At 43.8% G+C, this 23,275-nt stretch overlaps 2 protein-coding genes across 5 annotated transcripts; both read right to left on the minus strand.

The window, feature by feature from the left end:
• Nucleotides 1-1,076: 1,076 nt before the first annotated feature.
• On the minus strand, nucleotides 1,077-13,204 carry LOC112245493 (ras GTPase-activating protein nGAP-like). Of its 4 annotated transcripts, none has more exons than XM_024413614.2 (18): nucleotides 12,000-13,204; nucleotides 10,801-10,940; nucleotides 10,486-10,564; nucleotides 8,761-8,828; nucleotides 8,490-8,575; nucleotides 8,269-8,398; nucleotides 8,012-8,110; nucleotides 6,630-7,298; nucleotides 6,370-6,514; nucleotides 6,074-6,218; nucleotides 5,676-5,912; nucleotides 5,207-5,408; nucleotides 3,125-3,216; nucleotides 2,679-2,997; nucleotides 2,376-2,486; nucleotides 2,046-2,236; nucleotides 1,835-1,919; nucleotides 1,077-1,697 (listed from the first exon to the last, which is right to left on the minus strand). In XM_024413614.2, exons 1-18 carry the CDS (start codon nucleotides 12,622-12,624, stop codon nucleotides 1,581-1,583), a joined length of 3,540 nt encoding a protein of 1,179 aa, XP_024269382.1. In that variant the 5' UTR covers nucleotides 12,625-13,204; the 3' UTR covers nucleotides 1,077-1,580. The 4 variants fall into 4 exon arrangements, with proteins under 4 accessions (XP_024269382.1, XP_024269381.1, XP_042158320.1 ...); XM_024413613.2 differs by having other exon boundaries at nucleotides 8,269-8,401; XM_042302386.1 differs by lacking the exons at nucleotides 10,486-10,564; nucleotides 10,801-10,940; nucleotides 12,000-13,204 and adding an exon at nucleotides 9,815-10,240 and having other exon boundaries at nucleotides 1,080-1,697.
• Nucleotides 13,205-14,915: 1,711 nt separating this feature from the next.
• Nucleotides 14,916-18,298, minus strand: LOC112242690. The gene is made up of 8 exons (XM_042305339.1): nucleotides 18,185-18,298; nucleotides 17,940-17,991; nucleotides 17,540-17,740; nucleotides 17,036-17,356; nucleotides 16,424-16,836; nucleotides 16,026-16,365; nucleotides 15,393-15,848; nucleotides 14,916-15,190 (listed from the first exon to the last, which is right to left on the minus strand). Exons 1-8 carry the CDS (start codon nucleotides 18,292-18,294, stop codon nucleotides 15,011-15,013), a joined length of 2,073 nt encoding a protein of 690 aa, XP_042161273.1. The 5' UTR covers nucleotides 18,295-18,298; the 3' UTR covers nucleotides 14,916-15,010.
• Between the last annotated feature and the right edge of the window lie 4,977 nt (nucleotides 18,299-23,275).

Below are 23,275 nucleotides of genomic sequence, written 5' to 3' on the forward strand. Positions count from 1 at the left end.
ATTGAGTGTAGTCTGGCCCAAGAGTGTGAAGGTGAACGGAAAGGCTCTGGAGCTACACTCAATCATATGACCCACTGAAGAGATGAGTCTTCAGTAAAGACTTAAAAGGTTGAGACCGAGTTTGCGTCTCTCACATGGGTAGGCAGACCATTCCATAAAAATAGAGCTCTATAGGAGAAAGCCCTGCCTCCAGCTATTTGCTTAGAAATTCTAGGGACAATTAGGAGGCCTGCGTCTTGTGACCATAGCGTACGTGTAGGTATGTACGGCAGGACCAAATCTGTCTCTGCCTGGCCGGTTCCCCTCTTTCCATTGGGATTCTCTGCCTCTAACCCTATTACAGGGGCTGAGTCACTGGCTTACTGGTGCTCTTTCATGCCGTTCCTAGGAGGGGTGCGTCACTTGAGTGGGTTGAGTCACTGATGTGATCTTCCAGTCTGGGTTGGAGCCCCCCCTTGGGTTGTGCCGTGGCGGAGATCTTTGTGGGCTATACTCGGCCTTGTCTCAGGATGGTAAATTGGTGGTTGAAGATATCCCTATAGTGGTGTGGGGGCTGTGCTTTGGCAAAGTGGGTGGGGTTATATCCTTCCTGTTTGGCCCTGTCCGGGGGTATCATCGGATGGGGCCACAGTGTCTCCTGACCCCTCCTGTCTCAGCCTCCAGTATTTATGCTGCAGTAGTTTGTGTCAGGGGGCTAGGGTCAGTTTGTTATATCTGGAGTACTTCTCCTGTCTTATCCGGTGTCCTGTGTGAATTTAAGTATGCGCTCTCTAATTCTCTCTTTCTTTCTCTCTCTCGGAGGACCTGAGCCCTAGGACCATGCCTCAGGACTACCTGGCATGATGACTCCTTGCTGTCCCCAGTCCACCTGGCCGTGCTGCTGCTCCAGTTTCAACTGTTCTGCCTGTGATTATTATTATTTGACCATGCTGGTCATTTATGAACATTAGAACATCTTGGCCATGCTCTGTTATAATCTCCACCCGGGACAGCCAGAAGAGGACAGGCCACACCTCATAGCCTGGTTCCTCTCTAGGTTTCTTCCTAGGTTTTGGCCTTTCTAGGGAGTTTTTCCTAGCCACCGTGCTTCTACACCTGCATTGCTTGCTGTTTGGGGTTTTAGGCTGGGTTTCTGTACAGCACTTTGAGATATCAGCTGATGTATGAAGGGCTATATAAATACATTTGATTTGATATCCTTACGTTAATTCTGTTAAACTGCAGAGAGGGAAATTGTTCTTACCGTAGGCTGTTATTGATGTTTAGGTTTCTACACTCACATTAGATCTGTCTGTTTCTGTCAAATCAACTAATATTCCACAAATATTTGAAGTACAGTGTACACAGTAAGTGCTATGTTAAACAGGCTTAGCATACCTGTGACTTTTTAGTTCATTTCTGTTTTTGCAATTGGACACAGTTTAAGATTCATGTATACATTTACTGTATTTCTGAAAGTAAGCCAACCATCAGGCATAATGACATAATTCTGGGTGTTTTTGTATTTGGAAGAACATGAAAGCTATGGGGACTAAACTACTCATGTGTCTGTATTACAACTCTGTGCTGCCAGTCTGACTTCAGTTGCTGTTGACATGATTTGTCCCGATCCCAGGGTACTGTGTGTTGTTCTGGTCACCGGTATAGTCTCCACTGAGCTGGTGCCTGTCCTTCAGCAGGTCTGCAAACTGCTCCTCCTGAGAACACACAGCAACAAACGGCTCCATTTAGTTTAGCTTTTCAAGTCATGTTACCAGCTAAGAGAAACAAAAATTAATGTAGCCTAAACACTCATCTTTATCTTAATGATTGTGGTAGATCTCTCCAGTCTTACCAGTACGTTCATTCGTTCAGCTGCTGCCACGGCAACGTTCAGCCTCCTCTCATCCTCCTCCCTCTCCTCCTCGATAACCCCCAGCCTATGACGCCGATTTAACAATTGTATTTTAGTTCATGTTCAAACCAAATAAACTCTCATTCATTTGAAAGGTTGTGAATGAAACGCTATGACCTTTCGATCTGTCCCTCTTACTCCACTGTCTCACCTGAAAGTGGCGCTGGCGAGCTGTTCCTCACGGACAGCCAGAAGATTCCGCAGTTCGTTAACCTCAGCCAACAAGGCTGCATTCTGATCTTGGCTTTGGACAATGAAGTCCTCCAGCCGCTTGGCCATTTCCAACTCGCGCTCTGTCACCTGCTCCACCCCCAGGCGGAGCTCCGACAGCTCCTGTGCATGCTGGTTAAATCACAAATCAACATCATGGTGGTCAAGTAATTTCATCATTGCTGTATTTCTTTGATGAGCTGAAGTAATCAATGCAAAAGAGGAAGGAGCCAGCGTTACTGGATGATAAATAACATGAAGATGAACCCACCCTGTCCAGTAGGTTGATCTCTTCATTCTCGATCTTCCTCTCGTATGGCTCCTTGCTCTGGGACACTTTGATCCAAGGCACTGGGGCAGGAGGAGACTTTACACCGACACTCTGACACAAGAAGAGGGGATGCTTTCATAAGATTCAATCACTTCTCCCACCCATCGACTCTCAACAGAACAACCACATGGCAATGCTCGGTTATGACTATGAACCATATACTTCATAAGGATAATATCAACATGAAATGGAACGTTTGAATGTTGACAATTGAAACCACATGACCAAGACTTCCAAACTCACGTTCTGCGGTGATGAAATATCAAGTGGAGGGTTGGCTTCCTGCTCTGCCTCTTGGTCCTCCAGTGGCAGATTTTCAGTGCTGCTCCTCCTCCTCCGTAGCTGTTTAGGGTCCGCCGGCGGTCTGTGCGGCGCACTCTGGGTTCTGGATACTGGCTTCCTCTCTCTGGCACTCCTCCTGTCTCGATTGCCCCTCTGAAAGCTTTCTTTCCGCTGGCTGCCCTTCACATCCATAGGCAGCTGCTGCAGGGAGTTGTGCAGAGGGCTGTACTTACCCAGGTCTTTAGGGGGCACATATGTTGGCTTGGATTGACCAATGTGGCTGTCGTGAAAAAGAAAAATCACGACAATAAAGCGAGATGTAAAGAAGATTGAAACTGTGTATGCACACAAGCAGGTCTACAAAAATGCTTATGTGCAATACACTTAAGTACACTCACCAACCTCACCTGCTAACAGTAATCCGCAGAGCATCTGAGCCCAGAGATTCTGTAATCTGGTTCAGGATTGAAGGCAGAGGGTGCAGTTTGTCTATGGTGTCCTGAGGAAGAGATGTGAACAGCATGTTAGCTACCACTTTTTATTTTACCTTTTATTTAACAAGGCAAGTCAGTTAAGAACAAATTCAAAAGGTGGCGCTACAAAGTATTAACTTAAGGGGGCTGAATAATTTTGCACGCCCAACTTTTCAGTTTTTGATTTGTTAAAAAAGTTTGAAATATCCAATAAATGTCGTTCCACTTCATGATTGTGTCCCACTTGTTGTTGATTCTTCACAAAAAAATACAGTTTTATATCTTTATGTTTGAAGCCTGAAATGTGGCAAAAGGTCGCAAAGTTCAAGGGGGCCGAATACTTTCGCAAGGCACTGTAATACAAATAAAAATTAACACAATAAAATAACAATAACGTGGCTATATCCAGGAGGTACCGGTACCGAGTCAATGTGCGGGTGTACAGGTTAATTGAGGTAATGTACATGTAAGTAGGGGTAAAGTGACTATCCATTGATAATAAACTGCGTGTAGCAGCAGCATATAAAATGGGTAAAGGAAAATAGTCTGAGTAGCCATTTGATTAACTGTTTAGCAGTCTTATGGCTTGGGGATAGAAGCTGTTATGGGGCCTTTTAGACCTAGAGTTGCCTTGCAGTAGCAGAGAGAATAGTCTATGACTTGGGTGGCTGGAGTCTTTGACAATTTTTAGGGCCTTCCTCTGACACTGTCTGTTATCGAGGTCCTGGATAGCAGGAAGCTTGGCCCCAGTGATGCACTGGGCTGTATGCTCTACCCTCTGCAAGGTGCTACAGTCAGATGCCGAGCAGTTACCATACCAAGCGGTGATGCAACCAGGATGCTCTTGATGGTGCAGCTGTAGAACTCTTTGAGGATCTGACGACCCATGCTAAGTATGTTCAGTCTCCTGAGGGGGAATAGGCGTTGCCCTCTTCACAACTGTCTTGGTGTGTTTGGAACATGATAGGTTGTTAGTGATCTAGACTACAAGGAACTTGAAGCTCACAACCCGCTCCACTACAGCCCCATGTGAATGAGGGCGTTCTTGGCCCTCCTTTTCCTGTCGTCCACGATCAGCTCCTTTGTCTTGATCACGTTGAGGGAGAGGTTGTTGTCTTGGCACCACACAGCCAGGTTGGTCTCTAACCTCCTCCCTATAGGCTGTCTCAAACTGGCACTAACCAGAATAGAAAGAGGAGTGGGAGGCCCCGGTGCACAACTGAGCAAGAGGACAAGTACATTAGAGTGTCTAGTTTGAGAAACAGGCGCCTCACAAGTCCTCAACTGGCAGCTTCACTAAATAGTACCCACAAAACACAAGTCTCAACGTCAACAGTGAAGAGGCGACTCCGGGATGCTGGCCTTCTAGGCAGAGTTGCAAAGAAAAAGCTATATCTCAAACTGGCCAATAAAAATAAAATATTAAGATGGGCAAAAGAACACAGACACTGGACAGAGGAACTCTGCCAAGAAGGCCAGCATCGCGGAGTCGCCTCTTCACTGTTGATGTTGAGACTGTTTTGCGGGTACTATTTAATGAAGCTTCCAGTTGAGGACTTTGAGGTGCCTGTTTCTCAAACTAGACACTCTAATGTACTTGTCCTCTTGCTCAGTTGTGCACCGGAGCCTCCCACTCCTCATCTATTCTGTTTAGAGCCAGTTTGCACTGTTCTGTGAATGCATACAACGCTGTGTACTACTCCAATCTTCAGTTTCTTGGCAATTTCAAATGCTGACGCTCCAGATACTCAACTAGTCTAAAGAAGGCCAGTTTTAGACAATAGTCATTTACAACATCAACAATGTTGACACTGTATTTCTGATAAATTTGATGTTATTTTAATGGACAAAAAAATTAGCTTTTCTTTCAAAAACAAGGACATTTCTAGTGACCCCAAACTTTTGAACGATAGTGTACATGTAAACAGGGCTGAAAAGTGACTGGTAGCAAGAATATAGAAATACAGGAATGTCATGGCATGATCCTTGCCTTTGATTCAGTTGATTTATGCCTACCTGCTTCATTGGGGAAATTATGTCGACCAGCAGGCTGTGTAGGACAGCCAGACGCAGAGGCAAGTCAACATAGCCATCGAAGGATGTCATTGGGATCTCTATGTCTGGGCTGGACACTGTCTGAAGGAAGCACCTCATCTTCTCCCAGTGCTGCTGCAGGAAGTCATTCATGAACAGCATGTACTCCTCCTTCTCCCCAAACCTGTTAATGGAAGAGAATGGGGAATGGGTTAGTGTTGAAGGAGGGAACGTCTGGTTTGGGAATATGGAGAGATGTTTATTCTTGACTTGGACCACATAGTTTGAAGAATTGAATGATTGTCAAGTATATTATTTCCATCATTGTGTCAGATGTTTTAAGGGGTATATTAGGGAATATATCTAGTAGCTTATGTCTAATGTTGGTTTCCATGGCTACATAGATGAAGTATGATGGGGTGCAGACAGCGGTGAAGCCCCACACACTCACAGGGTGAAGTTGGCCAGGTTCTGGATGACCTTGGCGGTGAAGGTGAGGGTGCGCAGGGTGGCCGGCTCTGGGTAGGTCTGTGTCAGACCAAACAGGGAGGGGCTGAGGATGGCGGGACACAGGAAACGGAGGAATAGCGAGGCAGAGATGAGGCGCTGGCCGATTTCAGGTCGTCCCTGCTCCTCGCACAGCTTCACCCAGCTGGAGAAGATCCTGTTAAGCTCTTCAGGGAAAGACCTGCGAGGTAAACGGTGGCGAGAGCAGTCAGTTACAGCCTTGGATTTTCTGTGAATGAATATGAATCGGCGCTCATTTGATAGCATTCTTCTAGCTAAGACTGCTCCCCCCCATGTTCTGTCTTTATATATCATTTCCCATCAGGTCTCTTTGTCCCTCACCCGTGCATCTCAGTGATTTTCTGCACTGCGTCCTCACACCTCTCCTTCAGGTGACGCTGGTTGTTTGACAGCTCAGAGGCGGGGCATTTGAGAGGGTCCACTTCACAGCTCTCTACTGAGGCATACAGTCGAGTGATGAAGTCCCCTGTAAGAAGAGCAAGGGCACAGTTTTGCATGGCAACAGTTTTCTAAAAGGAAGGTCTAAGAAAGTGTTAAAACAGATCCACTGTTACCCAGGGGGAAAAATTATATTTCCAAAAGCTTAAAAGCTAATCTCAACCACAGATATTCCTTACCCAGGGTGTCGATGAGGTACTTCTGCCCCACCAGCTTCATGTACTCATCAATGGCCTTGGTTGCCAGTGTGTTCTCCCTGAAGATCAATGCCTCTTTCTCCCCAAGGCGTTCCACCTCTGCACTACCCAACTCGATAAGGAACTCCTGGAACAAAAACACACAGAATAAGCGCTTTTAGCAAGTTATGACTAGCTGACTATTGTAAAGGTCTACTTTAAATGCTTATCATGATGCAGTGGTCACACTTTTGTTTTCTTACCTTGGCCTTGCCAATGCTTTGCAAGACGTGGACCAGTGCCCCGGCTAGTTCCTCCTTCTCCCTGACAGACAGCAGTGGCTGCAGGTTCCTACACATGCCCACATAGTCCACTGTCACAAACTCTGCAAACTCCTTATACTTCTCGATGGGCAGCACCTGCAGGTTTTGAAAGCGGGCCTTGACACGGAGCGACGCTTGGGGCCCCAGTTGCTCCTTCGTCCCGCCGGCACCAGACGCCTTGTAGGGAATGATTGGGTGCCACTTCTCCTGGAAGGCCCTTCCACGGATGTCGGCCAGGGATATGGCCACACTGCCAAGGGGATGCAGGGTGGACTCATCCCGGGAGTGACGCTTCTTCTTGGGTTCCTCGTCACGGAAGAGGTGCAGGGTGATCTGGGAGACCGACGGCAAGTTGTCCAGCTCAAAAAACTCTCCCCAGAACAGCTGGCAGCCTCCGACCACACCTCCGCTGCCCCCGAGCACCCCACCAGAGGACCCATCACCAGCTAAACTGGAGTGATGGGAAGACTTGCCCACGGCTCGGCTGCTGGTGCGGGCAAACAGGGTGCCGTCCAGGTGCAGCTCGCAGTAGTATCGCCTCTTGGGGAGCAAGTCCTTGGCCTCATTCACCCACAGACTGAGGGAGTTCTCTGTCCGCTCACAGTTGTCCTAACGGAGACAGAACATGTTAGAACATCAATCAGTGAGTATACAATATGGATTCCTATGATATCATGGCAATATGGCATACATTGAAGGATACTTTATCTTTTGTACAATTTTTTAAATTTTTTATAATAATATTCAATTTTGTTGTGACTCCAGTGGTTCCTCTCCATTCTATAAGTAACTGCCAAAATAAAAACACTTATAAGGGATACAAAGTACTGTATATTGAAGGCATGGGGTGCTTCCACATAGGAAGTTCCAGACACTAGTAGAATCTATGCCAAGGCGCATTGAAGCTATTCTGGTGGCTCGTGATGGCAGTTACCTGTAGAAGCAGGCTACATGAAGAATGGAACAAGCTGGATAGGGGAGACCACTTGAGTCACACAAAAGGGAATATAACGTTGCAGATCAACTTTGGAGTGGCGTAATTTCATGTATATTCATTTAAAGACCTGCATCACTACCATGAGATATTTGCTGTTTCTAAAAGGACATATTTGGGTGTTTTTGGAGCCTTTGTTTTTTTTCGGGCCCTCATAACATACAACAAGGATGAGGAAATTATTTGCTGTTTGGGATAAGTTTCACAAAAACAAGTGAAATAACATGCCATTTACATTTTTTTGTATTTTTTTTGTGATTTGGTTGTAAAAAATAACTTTTCCTTTTAATTGGTATGGAAGATGAATGTTTTTAAATAGTTTCTTTACCTTATTGGGCTGAGCAGCCCGTCTCAGGTCCTCTATCCAGCGGTCTCGCTCAGCAGCTGAGGAGCACCCAAAACAGTGGTTGGTCTCTGAGTTTATCACCTAGGATGTCAATGTGAAGGTGGAAAATGCCATCAGTCAATACATGACAGGACAGAGTGAGGCAAAGATGTTATTGGGCAGTATTTAACATGAACCTGGTCAAATCACTTTAAGACATGGGACGAGTATAGAAGTTACAGGTCAAAGGTCAGCCCTACCTCAAAACAGTACTTCTCCCCCAGGATGGAGCTGTGTACAGGCCTGATGACCGTACTGGTGTCTGCACTCAGATCCAGGTTTCCTGCAGCGCTGACTGGGATGGACACGGACTCCCGTGAGCCATGGAGCCTGCTGAACAGACAGGGAGGAGGAGACGAGAGGAGTCAAGGAGGAACAGCCTGCCTTACACACCAAGAGCACTATGAGACTGACCACATACCTGCTCCCTTTGTTCAACCCAACGGTGTTTAACTGGGTATTGCTCTTTCGCATGGCTCCACCATAGAAACGCCGCTTGATCAGCCCCTAGAGACAGAGGGCAGGAGGAAGACAATTAAAGAGGGGGAGGGAGAGATGGGAGATGAAGTTCAATTCATCCCCAGGGGCATACTGATTAGCAGGCCCTGAGTCATACAGAATCCTCAGGAAATCCAGAGCTGTCATGAATCATGTAATAACAGTGTTTTATCTGTGGAGTATGCAGTGCTCACCCTCACTCCTCCATCTTGGCTCTTCAGTCTGGGTCCTCCAGTGGGGGCCATGTGGTCGGGGCTGCATTCTGCAGGTCCAAGAGATGCACACAGTTAGCATGTAAACACAGTTTTTGGCTTGACATGATCCCGCCCTCTAAAAAAATGGCAACCTTTTATCAGAGCGTCTCAGGCGTGAAGTGGGCATTGTGGGTTGTCTCTTATTGTTGCGCCAAATAAACATATAAATATACTGTATATCTCGTTACATATCACTCACGTCTTACATATGTACGTGTGTACATTTTCCTGTTTATCTGGGAACCATTGGGGAGAGACAACAAGTGGTTGATCTAATCTCCCCCAAAAACTAAATTGCGGTCCTCTGAAACCACCAGGGGAAGTGTAATCATTTCCCCCTTTCTGCATTTCCTCTGAAGACCGAACAAATAACTGCTCAAATCGACGAGGCTGCAAGGCTGAAGATTATTCAGACTGAGTTTGACTAACTAATCTAGAACAGTACATGTTCTGTAGAACTGAACATTAGTATGCCGGCTTTGAAATGTTATTGATCACCACTTTAGCTTAAGTCTCTCCAACAGTAAGAAATGTCTAACGTAAGACGGTTGAGGGATGACTAGGCTCAGTGTTCAAAATGAGTCAACCTTTGATAAGTGTTCAGACAGTCACACCGGATATGACTTTTGTCTAGTAGCCTAGACAGGGCAGGAACCTTGCAAGTGCAGCCTTCATTTCAGACATTGATTTACTTGGTTTAGACACTACTAAAACCCTGAGTACCACTGCAGAGCAGAAAATCAGCCGTGGTGTCACACCATGTCAATAAAACAACCATTGAAACACTTTTTTGGCGAAAATAATAAATGTACCTATGGCAGTAACTAAAGCCATCACACAGTACATCACTTTTCTTCAGAGCGTTCATTAAAAATTCACCTTTTGATAATTCTCCTTCGTAGACATAATCAAGTAAAAGATTTGTAGGAATCAATAGCAATTGTGACCGTACAAATGAACGTACACAATTCTTGGAATCTAACCCTTTGCTTACCCAATGCGCCTCCACATGAAATCCAGCGTCTAAATCCCATCATTGAGAGAGCGAGAGAGAGATCTGTCGAACCCTCCTAATCACACGTAAGAGTGAACACTGTTTCACAACTCATGGTTCTCCTCTCTTCACCTAATGGGCCTTGCCAATGTAGGCCAATGTAGGCTTCACATAGAACGAATCAATATCTAATATTCTATAGCCGGACTAAGTCCACAAGCGAATACTAATAAAAGTAACATGAATGAGAGAAGCCACGCTACAAACACTGCTTCTTCTCAACCAGCCCTGACTGATCTTCTTGGAACACACAGATGCGATGGTATCTACCCCCCAAATTTTGAGGAAACAATTTGAAAGCCACTCGCAAGTATAATCACGTCAGCTATTTCCTCTGTGCCTGCTCTACCGCTACTCTGCTAGACTCTCTAGTGGTTTGTGATGCTGCCGATTTGGATGTTCTCCTTGCAAAGACATCCCTGACTCAGTCTCGCTCTGTCTGTATTTCTACGGATCAGCCATTTTGATGAGGAAGTGGACTTCACTGTTGTATCTCCTTTGTGTCTCTGATGACAACAGAGAAAGCAAGGTATTGATCACAGTTCCAGGAACCCCATTCATATGAAACAGTCCTCTTGTCTAAAGCCATGTGGCGGTATTGGCGTACTAACCCATGTTGACATCTGCCAGGTTCTGCATGCTGAGGTTTGACAGGCAGCTGCTGACTCGGTTCCGGGTCCACATCACTGGCTGAGAGAGGGAGTAGAAGAGATGCACACTCACATAATAACCCAGAGAGAAGCCATGACTGTCAACTTCACACAGTCAAGTATGAGTTTCCATTGAGAGTGCAGTGCTCCCAGTAATAGTACTAACTGTTAAGTGCAATGCTTCAAGGTGTTGACTCCATGTTGTTTAATGGAAGTGCAGTGTTAAGTGTGGTGAAATGTTCAGTGTTGGTGATGTGAGCGGTCTGTGTCGTGTACCTCTTCCTCCGGGGTGATGAGGATCTGTCCGTCCTCCAGGACACAGTTGTTGATGTCCCAAACGGGGACGTCCTGGGGAGGGGCCCATGACAGCCTGGCTAGCTCTTGGGACGCAGCTGCAGGCCCGCTCCCACCCGCATCTATACACACAAACACACACCATGACAACAGCACAGTAGATCAGTGCAGAATGGGATGGACCAAATCACTCCAATAGTCGCTTGAAATCCTGGCCTTTAAATTGGAACTGTCTGTGTGACACAACTAACTACAGTTGGGTGACATGGTCTACAATAGATGCCACTAATTTGACTCATTTCAATGACCTTAGTCATGCTTCTGATTGGACACAGTTATTTTAACTCTATTTCTGTGTCTGACATTGGCACAAGTGGAGCTCTCTGAGTTTTCCTGATTACAATATAATTTGAGGAAACCAGCAATGGTCGTTCTGGGGGATAATTGAGTGCACACGCTGGGGCTTGGATGTTTTTCATTCTGACTAATTGTGGCATGATGTCGTTATCTGACACAGTGCACATGGCCACTCCCATTTCTAGTTAGTTTTGACGCTATCTTCTCCACCCCCTCCTCGCTCTCCATCTATGATGAACCACAACTCTCACACATCCTGTGTCAGTTTGTTTTCTATTCTAAGTATGGCTGTATTAACCTCTCCTAAATCATATCACATACTGTACTTTAAAAAAAAAAAAAAAATCCATATCTGTACCTTGAGGTGTATTCTCGTCTCCTAGGCGAATAGACCGACTGAGAAGTCCACTCAAAATGGTCTCTGACTGTATGGTTGATTTATAATGCTTTTGGTTTTATGCAAACTCACTTCTTTAAAGTGTAAAATGCTTACTAACCATGTCTACCTTCATCATGGGTTCTTAGACTCAGACTAAATGCCATGTATACAACACCAGATGTCAGCATTTCACTGAAGTAAAATGACTGAAAATCTAAACTAGACTAAAATGGGGAGACTAACTAAACTATACAAATTCAAACCTAGAATTTAAATCTGCACTCAAAATGGTTGACACACAGTGATGTTGGACGTCTTAAAAACCAGAAGAAAGAGCATAGTACTGTCATGTGTGGTGCTAGGTGTGCATTCAGATAACAAGGCAATGGTGTGGTGTGCATTCAGATAACAAGGCAATGGTGTGGTGTGCATTCTGCGCCTTCACCTTGTAGGAGGGTCGAGGTGCTGTTTCTGCTCAGCAACCGGGGCCTCTTGAGCTTCTGGGAGACGGTGCGTATGTACTTCCTGAACAGTGCCCCTCCGCCCCCTTTCTGTGGCGTGTCCGTGGGGGATGGTTCAGATTCCTCTGCGCTTGCCCCCGGTCCCGATGTTGCCTGGGCTGAAGAGGAAGGGGACAAGGTAGTGAACAGCGACCCTGGAGGCTCAGACTGGGCCCTTCTGAAGGGGTTCTTCCTGCAGGCAGGGTTCTTCTCCAGCCTGGGGGTCTCCCCTCCTCGTCCAGTGGTTGAGGCTTTGTCCCCGGGGTCCTCGCTCAGGGCTTTCCGCCAGTTCTGCATCTTATTACTCCATTTGGTGTTGGAGGTCTTCTCCATCTTCTCTATTGTTGTTGATGCTGTCTCTCCACCCTCTCCTCTCGTCCCGTCGAGGGTTGCTGCCTTGGCTCCAGTGTGCCACTTGTAGGTGTTGAGAGGGTCAACGTCCTCAGGAGGAGGGGCGTCTTGAGGATGCTCAGCAGGTGTCTCCTTCTCCTCCTCTGTGGGGCCCGTCTCCTCTGCAATCTGTTTATCTTCTGGCTCAGATTCAGCCTCCTGGTTTGTGCCCATTTTCATTTTGGTATTTGTGGCTATCTTTTTTTTTTGTTGCTTGCTCCTCTCACTGTTTTCAAGAATGGAATAAGTCGTCCTTACCTCCCTACTTAAGGTCTCATCAAAATGTAATCACTTAGGATGACTAATAACTTGGACATTACTTGTTTTCTTTCTTGATTCTTTTTTTGATTTCTGTGTTCCAAAAGGTCATCTGGCAACATCTGTCTGACTGCTTCGTGTGTAGTTCCTTTGCTGTGAGTCTTCACGCCCTCAACCTCCCAGACTCAGCGGTTGCTTCCTTTCAGAGTGTCACTACCTTTTTTTTGTTTTTCTTCTTCATGTATTTGAGTATTCTGTCTGGCCTCTCTGCTCTCTCACCTCTCTCCTTCTTTCCCTTGCCATCCTATCCAAGAGTTCTCTTTTCACTTGACCTCAAATCCTCCCACCCTCTCTGTAATGGCCCCTTGTCTTGAACAGAGTATTGTTAAATTCCTCCGCAGCTAGAAAGACATCTTCTCATAAAATCCTCAGGATCTCTTCACGTGTATGTTTTAGGTAACTAAGACGGAGGTGTAGTCTGTGTAGTTGTCCCCCACCTCACAGGAAGTGTGTCAGTTCACCCGATCAATTTGAAAGCGCCAGAGAGGAACAGAGAGAGTTTTCAAATGTTCTACCCACTTGCCAACTCTATTATGGATATGAAATGTAAATACATGCTTGGATCTGATTTTAGTTAATTTAGCCTAGATATTAATTGTTTGCATCTGTACCTTCCTTTTACACAGATGGCTCGTATTTCTTCACACCTTTCTCTCTTTTTAAAATTTAAAACACTGATTGAGACATCTGATCTGATCCTATCATAACAATGGGAAGCTGAGACATTTCACAACTCTGTCTAGGGGCCTGTCTCATTCACTAGCTCTATCATCTATTGGGATCAAACTTGAAATTCATACATTAACGACAACAAGATGTAGAATATTTATTGAATGACATTTAATAGAACATCATCACCATCTGTGGGTCATCTGACACAGATGCATGTGGTTGTTTGTGTTCAGTGGCTGTTGGGCTCAGTTTCCTGTCTAAACCAGCGGCACTTCCTGCCTGCCAAACAGGTTTGAAAGACTCTAAACCACTTCCTGTGTTGATGCTGCACAGTTGTGACACATGCACCTGTTAAATACTTCAATCTCACACACTGGTCAATGTGTGTTTCATGTGACTGTGAGTTTGAATTGGACCGACAGCCAAGAAATCTGATCCAACACCATTGGATAGGTGAAAACAGGTTTCCACAATACAGTTATCTCTGATCAGTGCCAGACCAGAGAACCATTTTCAAAGTACTCTCCTTTGAGTTGTGGAGCCTCCTTTGAAATGTCTCCTTATGCAACCGAAAACTGACTTAGAAGACATACTAGCAACTTCCAATAGCTTTGTCAAAGCCCCACCACAACAACCATCATTTATCTAAACCTTTACTCAGAAACACTGGAGGGCACTATTACACCAATACAACTGAACTGTTGTCAGGAGATACAATTGAACATACTTTAACACGCTATTTTAAATCCCTGCGTTGGTTGCCTGTAGTTTTATAATTGAATTTAAAAGCACTACGTGGCCCTGCACCCTAGAGTACATGTCTGATATGCTTTTAAGATACTGTATCTACCCGGTCGGTCCCTCAGATCCTCTGTCACGGGTCTTTTAGTTGTTCCAAAGGTGAGAACCAAAACGTGTGGTGAGGCTGCCTTCAGCCACTATGGTCCTGGCCTTTGGAACAGCCTGCCGGAGGATCCGAAGGCCTCAAACTGTTGAAATTTTGAAGAGATACTTATTAGCCGTGCTTTTGCTTAGTCCTACTATCTATTTTACCATTGTATATATCTTATTTATTTTCATTTATTTTAGTGCATTAGTCTCATGTCCACTGTGATTGTTTTACTATTTTCATTTCTCATTTTTATATTTCTAACCTTTTATTTTCTATGCATTTTGAAATGCATCATCTGTAAGAAATGTGCTCTGCAAATAAAGTTGTGATTTGGTTTTGATTAGGAAAATAGCCCACAGTAGAGCCATTCAACCACAAACTTACATTCATACCCAAAGTGTCTCAAATGATTTCGTACATATTTACTAGTGTGTAATGCAGTAATACTGTGATTTAATGCATACTTAAGAACTTCTAAAACCGCTTAATTGTCTGGATAATTAATTAGTAAGTGTTATTTAAAGCATTCTTCATACGTACATCGTAAGTCATATGAAAAACAGTCATGAAAGCAGTTTTTTGTTGTGGTTCAGATCCCCTTTATTTGTATTATTAAAAGGAGCCAGTTGGAAGGAAAGGGGGAGATGGAGGAGAAAGTGTTGCCCAGAGTTGTGTGTGCTTGAGTCACTCCTCTTTGGGGAGGCTGCTGGTGCATGTGAAGAACTTCCACACACGTCGGAAACATCGTAGAACACCATTTTTCTTCTGCTTCTTTGTGTCACTGCGCACCACTTCCACTGCGTTCGACACCTCGGGCACTCCGCTGCACACCTCAGGAAGGCTCTCGTTGGATCCAAAATAGGACTAAACAGACCATGCAGAGCAGTGCAAGAGTAAGAACAACACATATGTCCTTTAGCTGTTTCACAAAACATACCACAGACATCCAAAGTCAAAGATTATAGTAGCTACTTTATAATATTGTCCAGTTTCAGACAACCCTGATGCACCCCACTTAGAAAGACAGTTGACCTTTCAATCACGAAACAGGCTTCTTGTTCCTTACCTTTGGGAGTCTTGCAATCATATCATTGAAGTCTTTGGTCAGCTGATCTTCCCAGCCCTCCTTCAGCCACCCTTTGGATTTCACCACCTTGCTGAGGTCATTTTCAGTGTCCCGAAGTTCTTCAGCAGCCTCTGTCTTTGTATCACTGGACACCTCTTCCACTGGGTTTGACACCTCAGGGACTCCAATGAACACCTCAGGACATCCACTGTACACTTCAGGCATTTCACTGCATACCTCTGGGCCTCCACTGAACACCTCAGGCACTCTAATGCACACATCAGGACGGCTCTCAGTGGATAGGAGCACCACCTTGCTTAGGCCATTTCCAGTTTTCAGAAGATTTCCTGTAGCCTCTATCTTCATTGTGTCACTGCACACCTCTTCCACTTCGTTTGACACCTCAGGACCTCTGCTGCACACCTCAGGAAGGCTCTCGATGGATCCGAAATAGGGCTAAACAGACGTAATGAAAGAGTAAGGAAAACACATCTGTCATTTAAAAACAAAAACTAGGTCAAAGATTATAGTAGCTAATTTATAACATTGTCCAGTTTTAGACAACCCTGATACACCCCACTTACAAAGACGTTTGACCTTTTTAATTTACAAAACAAGATTATTGTTCCTTACCTTTGGGAGATTTGCAATCATATCATTGACGTCTCTGTTCAGCTGATCATCCCAGTCCTGCTTCAGCCACCCTTTGGGGTTCACCACCTTGCTGAGGACATTTCCAGTGTCCAGAAGGTCTTCAGCAGCCTCTGTAGTCTTTGTGTCACTGGACACCTCTTCCACTGCGTTTGACACCTCAGGACCTCCGCTGCACACCTCAGGACCTCCACTGCACACCTCAGGACCTCTGCTGCACACCTCAGGACCTCTGCTGCACACCTCAGGACCTCTGCTGCACACCTCAGGACCTCCGCTGCACACCTCAGGAGCCTCTCCATTGCACACCTCAGGACCACCGCTGCACACCTCAGGACCTCTGCTGCACACCTCAGGACCTCTGCTGCACACCTCAGGACCTCTGGACCTCAGGACCTCTGCTGCACACCTCAGGACCTCTGCTGCACACCTCAGGACCTCTGCTGCACACCTCAGGACCTCTGCTGCACACCTCAGGACCTCCGCTGCACACCTCAGGACCTCTGCTGCACACCTCAGGACCACTGCACAGCTCAGCCTCTCCATTGCACACCTCAGCATGGCTCTCGGTGGATAGCTGCACCACCTTTCTCAGGCCGTTTCCAGTGTTCAGAAGGTCTCCAGTTGCCTCTGTCTTCTTTGTGTCACTTGACACCTCTCCCACTGCATTTGGCACCTCAGGCGCTCCACTGCACACCTTTGGACCTCTGTTACTCACCCCAGGCACTCCACTGCACACCTCAGGACCTCTGCTACACATCTCAGGAAGGCTCTCAGTGGATCCGAAATAGGACTAAGCAGACAATGCAGAGCAATGAAAGAGTAAGAACAAAACAGATATCTGTCCTTTTTCACAAAACATACCACAGACATCCAAAGTCAAAGATTATAGCAGTTTATTTGTATTATTGTCCGTTTGAGACATCTCTGATACACCCAACTTGCAAAGACACTTGACCTTTCATTTACGAAACAGGCTTCTTGTTCCTTACCTTTGGTAGTTCCGTAATCATATCATAGATTGTTGGGGTTAGCTGATCTTTGCAGCTCTCCTTCAGACATCCTTTGGGCTTCACCACCTTGCTGAGGACCTTTCCATCTCCAGCAGCGTCTTTCTCCACACTGACCAGGGCCAGCGGCTCATCCTGAAAGTCCACCACATTGTTATCCGGAGACTCCTCTGAATCCTCCTCATTGGTGTTGTCAATGTCAGCAGCCCCAGCGACGCTGGACGGGCACTTGGTCTTTGGACTTTTCTCTTCAATTAGAGTTTCCTTTGAAGAGGTCTCAGAATGCCCATACAGCTCAGGGAGCTGTAATTGGACAGAGACATTCATAACTATCCTATAGCTACTTCACAAATACAATAAACCAAAGACATCCAACGTTGACTGTGACCAACTTTGAACACCATATTATACACAGAAATGACAAAGATGCTTGACATTTTATTCAAAGAAACAATATTGGCATTGCAGATGGCTCTTATGTCTTACCTCAGTGGCCTGGCATGTCTCATCCTTTAGGTGCAAGAAGTTCAACTTCCAACACTCCTCTTTCAGAAGCTGGATGGCTTCGTTGGGCGCCGTGTCCACGGTGAAATCAGACATCCTTAATTCATCCTGAACTCTCTGGCAACTGACCAGGAGAACTCTCTCTGTCTCCTGTAATTCCAGGCCCCTCTTTGCATCCCAAGTCTATGTAACAACATAATATGTAATTAACATACTGTTGATGTATCAGGTGAGACTGGACACTGGTCCATCATTGAAATGATGGGAGAAATTATTCATTTGAACTGATAGCTGCTGTTTTTCTCTTTTGGTCCAAAAATGAGCTTGCTGATATCTTAAGGGTTTTACAGTGGGTGTACTGTTTGTTCTACATAGTCCTCACCAATTCAGCTACACAGACTTTCCTCCATCTCTTCCATGTCTCTGTCTCACGCCTTCATGTGAATATGGAAATGTATCAGACTATGTCTGTCTACACTATCTATCAAACTATTGCTGTCGTCTAATATATTTTGATACATTAGTGTTATCATTTACACTTGTCTGATGATGTGATAAACTCAAGTTACCTAAATGAAGTATAACGTTTCGTACAATTCAAAAATAGTATGAGAACACTGCACTCACTCCAAGAAGACTCTTTTCCCTGCCAGGAGCCAGGCCTTCATTGGTCTCAGAGGGAGGTCTAGCGGGAGTCTTCCCTGGGCTTTCAGTGTACGGAATTGCCTCTTGAGCATTTTCTGCAATAGTCTTCAATTAGTGACTTAACCATTCAGAATGTGGCAAGCAGAGAGTGATATGAATTGGTTCATGGCACAAACTAACTGCTCCTCCATGGATGATCGATAAATTGGTTGTATAGCTAACAGATTCGATATGATCCAAGTAACGTGTTTTTCGAAAATGTCGAATGCGTCCAATATCGGTCCTTCTCATTATGGGAAGACCTACTTACCTTACTGAGAACAGGAAAACATATACGATTTTTGATTGACTTGAATGAAGAATTCGCGTTTGCTATTGATATTCTGTAGGTTGGTTGTGATTGTGAATAACTTCACCTCTGAGTAATACACATAGAATTAGGAATTCAAATGTATGTTAATTGGACATTGTGACGAGCACGGAATTCTAATGTAGATTCTATTTCTATGGTGACACGTTCCTTATTGCGCACAACGTCGTACATTTCTGAGCACATTTATTTATCCTGTTGTATCATTTGCCTCTGGCCAATCCTATTTCTCCCTAATGAATACAGATCCTGTAACATTTTTACGCGATGTCACTGGGAAAAAAACGTCATTTATGATGGTTTATTGACGATGGAAATTCGCATACAAAAGGGTTAGAGAAACATATAAAACATGCAATACAGTATTAAAATGTGTTGGTTTAAAAATCGCTTCAAACTTGAAGACAACAGGCTATTTAAAGTAGGCGATATGAAATGAATTACAGAATCAATCAATACGATTTACAGTATGCTTAGGTATCAACAATGATTAGTGGTGGATTTTTAACATTTTACTGTACTTTTAATACATTGAAAGTGTATAAAAATAGCAAAATCAGTGATGATTGAACAAATATGCCATGATTGTTAATCCATGCTGATAAAGCAAATAAATATGACAAAATTTTACAAAACTCAAAATGAATAAGAATATTAAAAATAATGTTCAATGCTTTGAGTTTACAATCATTTGATTGAAATCGAGGACAATTTGTTTGTGTGTTTAACTCTGCCTGTTAACACGCTGGATCATTCAAAATCCATTGAAGAGCTTGAACGATTCATTGACGAAAGATACTTACGAACTCAAAAGAAACATGTCGCTGGTTTCGGAGGATTCAAGCATTGTTAAGGACATCCAACCAAATCAATAAACAAACCAAAACCAAGTTGGAAAATAGGTATCAACGATGGAACGACACCATCCCTTAGTAAGAGGGTGCGTGGGGAGAGGTTTACTGATATGGATGTTGACTTGTTAAAATCCATTAATGAAAGGCTTGCCAAACTTGATATCTTGGATATATTACGAGAGGACATCAATGCATTATGTGCTAGTCTAGAATTCAGCCAACGTCAGATTGATGATCTAAGGAAAGAGAACACGGAGCTGAAAGGTACTGTAGACTCTATTCATAGCAAGGTGGAGGTGGTGCAAAGGGAGAACAAACAACGTAAAGAATCATTGCTTGATGTACAGTGTCGATCAATGCGGAACAATCTAATATTTTCAGGGATACCGGAGAATGACAACAACAGAGGCTGTGAGGACACATTCCGAGACTTTATGTCAACTCAACTAAAACTGCCCACTGATGTGCGTAATGCCACTTTCTCCAGAGTCCATAGAATAGGTAAAGCCTCTGGAAATAGGCCACGGGCTATTATTGCATATTTTGACAAATTTAAGCAAAAGGAAATGACAAAGAACATGGGCAGAGAACTCAGAAACACTGATTTTGGAATGAATGATCACTTTCCCATCGAGGTCAATGAAAGGAGAAAAAAACATATATATATCCCATCATGAAGGAAAAGCGTTGCCTGAATCAACGAGTCTCCATGGTGATGGATAAACTTTATATCAACTGGCAATTGTATCGGGACTCTGGAGTAACTCTCTGTCTATTTTCATTTAATGTTCAAATCTGAGTTTGTCTGTTCTAGTGTATCATGACAACTTCAACTATAATGAATACATGCTCTATTGATCTCCACTTGACAAGGAAAGGGCTGCATATAGCTCAGGTTAATGTATGTAGCCTTCCTAAGAAAATGCATGAGGTTTTTAACTTGGTCAACATAAATCATATTCATATTTTGGCTTTGACCGAAACGCATGTAGATGCCTCTGTAAACGATGGGCAATTGAACATTCATGGATATAGTCTACTGAGAAGAGACAGGAATAGGAATGGTGGGGGTGTAGCACTGTACATTCAGAATCACATACCTTTTAAGAGGAGGGATGACCTTAATGTATGTCAATTAGAAGCACTATGGGCTCAGGTACATCTGCCTCACCAGGCAGCCATATTGGTGGGATGTGTGTATAAACCTCCTAGCTCTAAGGTGTCCAATTTGGATGACTTATGTACTGGGTTTGACCAGGCCACAGATAGCAACAGAGATGTATTTATCTTGGGTGATTTTAATATAAATTGGAAGGATCAAAATAATTCAAATAGAACAAAATTGATGAGATATGCCGAGAACTGTGGTTTGAAACAAATGGCTAATGATAGTCAATTAAGTTGGGCCATCGTTCAGACACATGCATTGATCTGATGTTCTGTAATATACCATTGCAATGCTTAAAAGCCAGAGCAATGCCAGTGGGCTGGACAGAACATAATATTGTGATCATAACCATGAACACCAAGGTTCCAAAGAATAAAGGGATGATTTAAATCACGCTACAGAATGTTTTGATTGATTTGCTCACTGAGGTAATGGACCATCATGCCCCACTATGAAAGAGTACAGTTGGTGCTCGTCCATCTCCATGGATTGATGATGAACTGGGTGAGGCTTTTTCTCAAAGAAATATGTCAAAAGTCTTAGCAGCCAAGTCAAACTTAGAAATTGATGAACAGAATTATAGAACATTACGTAGTTATGCAGTTAAATTGAATCGAATGAACAAAAAGTTATTTTACAACAATGCTTTTATTGATTGTAAAAAATTATTCTAAAAAGGTATGGAACACATTTAAGGGCTTACTTGGTACATCTAGCTCATCATGCCCATCTAGTGTGGAGGTTGACGGGAAAATAATAACAAAACCAGTTGATATTGCCAATCATTTTGCAGATTTTTTTACAAAGACTATTAATTTACTGAGCAACAATGTAAATATTCTTCCAAACAAACTATTGTCCAATGGATTGATGATCATATTATGAGCAACAAGACCTGATCTTTTAGTCTGCAAACGGTGTCAGTGGAGGAGGTGTTAAACCTATTGAAGTCATTACCTGATGGTAAATCTACAGGTTATGGTCTTATGGACAATTTTTTGCTTCGCTGTGATGCTCCCCAGATTGCAGTTCCACCTAGATACATATTTAATTGGTCACTGGAAAAGGGGATGTTTGCAAATGTATGGAAGCATGTGAAACTGTGTCATATTCTGAAAGACAGCAAAGAACCCATTAGTCATGCCAATAGTCAACCAATTAGTCTTCTCCCTACACTCAGTAAGATATTGGAGGGTACTGTGAGTAGACAAATATGGGAGTACATGGACAAATAATGATCTGACTACAGCCAATCAGCATGCTTGTCTCAAAAACCATTCCACTACCACTGCATTATTTGGTATGACTGACCAGTGGCTCAATGCTATGGATAATGGCAAGTTTGTGGGTGTAGTATTTTTAGATTACAGAGCTGCATTTGATTTAGTGGATCAGGAAATAATTTTGACAAAATTTAAGCATTATGGTTTTAAGGAGGTAGCATTGAATTGGGTACAGTCATATCTGACAGGGAACAGTCCACCTATATCAATGGTTCATTTTCTTCCCCTCATGTGTTAAACTGTGGTATACCGCAGGGCAGCTGCCTTGGGCCACTTCGTTATTTAATATATACCAACGACCTTCCCTATGCCTTAGCTGAAACTCAAGCTACTATATTTGCAGATGATACAATTTACGCAGCAAGACAATCAGTTCAAAAGGAACAGCAAGCTTTACAAGGAGATTTGGAGAATATCCGGGAGTGGGTTTGCCAGAACAAACTTGTTTTAAACACCAAGAACACCAAAGTTATGTTGGTCTTTTCCACTAGGAATAGGCCAAAGCAACATGGGATACAATTAAGTATGGGAGGAGTATAAATTGAAGAGGTGTTAGAAACCAAACTATTGGGAGTGCAGCTAGACAACTGCTTCTCATGGATGACTAAAATTACTAATCTATTAAAAAATATATATTAAAACATGCATAATCGGAAGGATAGCTAAATTTACCAGAAACAAATTAGGCAAATAAAACAAGCATTAATTGAGTCAGCTGAACTTCTATTCTGTGGTCTGGGGAACTGCATCATCAAGTGAAGTTAGGAGGCTGTAGATTGCACAGAACAAAGCAGCAAGGATTGTTTTAAGGTGGAGATATGGTTCTTCTGTTGCAGTCATGCGCAATGTTCTTGGTTGGTCATCAATTGACAAGAGAATTGAAAATAAATGCTTATTTTATTTCATAATATACATCATTTAAAACGGCCAAGTTCCATTCACAACGGTATTCAGTTGGTAATTGGTAAGAGACAGACATTCCGTAATACTAGGAATTGATTGTCCACCAGCTATGCGTTATCCAGACAGAAAAGAGAAATAGGCAAAAAAAACATTTAGATTTAGAGCAATAAAGAAATTGAAAAAATGAAATTACAAAACCAGAAACCTTCAATATTGAGGCAGACCAGTGGGTTTGGTCAAGATGTTTTACCCAGATCAGACACGGACAGAGAAGGATTAGCTCAGTTTCAAGAGTGTTTATTTAAATAGATCAAAAAGAAAAAGATAGGTCTCCCCCATGAGATCCTCTCCGGGATACCGTGTTCCGGGTCTGGCACAAAACTGGGGCCTGTTGCACAAAACTAGGATAAGGGATTAAGCCAGGATATCTTGGTGATCCTGGCTCAATTGATCCGTAATCCGGTTGCACTAAAGATGGATAGGGGGCAGGAGGAT

Source organism: Oncorhynchus tshawytscha, linkage group LG02 (assembly GCF_018296145.1).
Source record: "Oncorhynchus tshawytscha isolate Ot180627B linkage group LG02, Otsh_v2.0, whole genome shotgun sequence".
Lineage (NCBI taxonomy): Eukaryota > Metazoa > Chordata > Actinopteri > Salmoniformes > Salmonidae > Oncorhynchus > Oncorhynchus tshawytscha.

Coding starts and splice junctions, on each gene's coding strand:
- LOC112245493 (XM_024413613.2), bottom strand. CDS start 12,624: ATGAAAATGGGCACAAACCAGGAGGCTGAATCTGAGCCAGAAGATAAA. Junction 3,217..5,206: donor TAATTTCCCCAATGAAGCAG/GTAGGCATAAAT, acceptor TCTCTTCCTCAG/GACACCATAGACAAACTGCA. Junction 1,920..2,045: donor CTCGCCAGCGCCACTTTCAG/GTGAGACAGTGG, acceptor TCGGCGTCATAG/GCTGGGGGTTATCGAGGAGG.
- LOC112242690 (XM_042305339.1), bottom strand. CDS start 18,294: ATGCTCAAGAGGCAATTCCGTACACTGAAAGCCCAGGGAAGACTCCCG. Junction 17,741..17,939: donor AAGTCTGTGTAGCTGAATTG/GTGAGGACTATG, acceptor GTTGTTACATAG/ACTTGGGATGCAAAGAGGGG. Junction 16,837..17,035: donor TGATTACGGAACTACCAAAG/GTAAGGAACAAG, acceptor TTGTCTGCTTAG/TCCTATTTCGGATCCACTGA.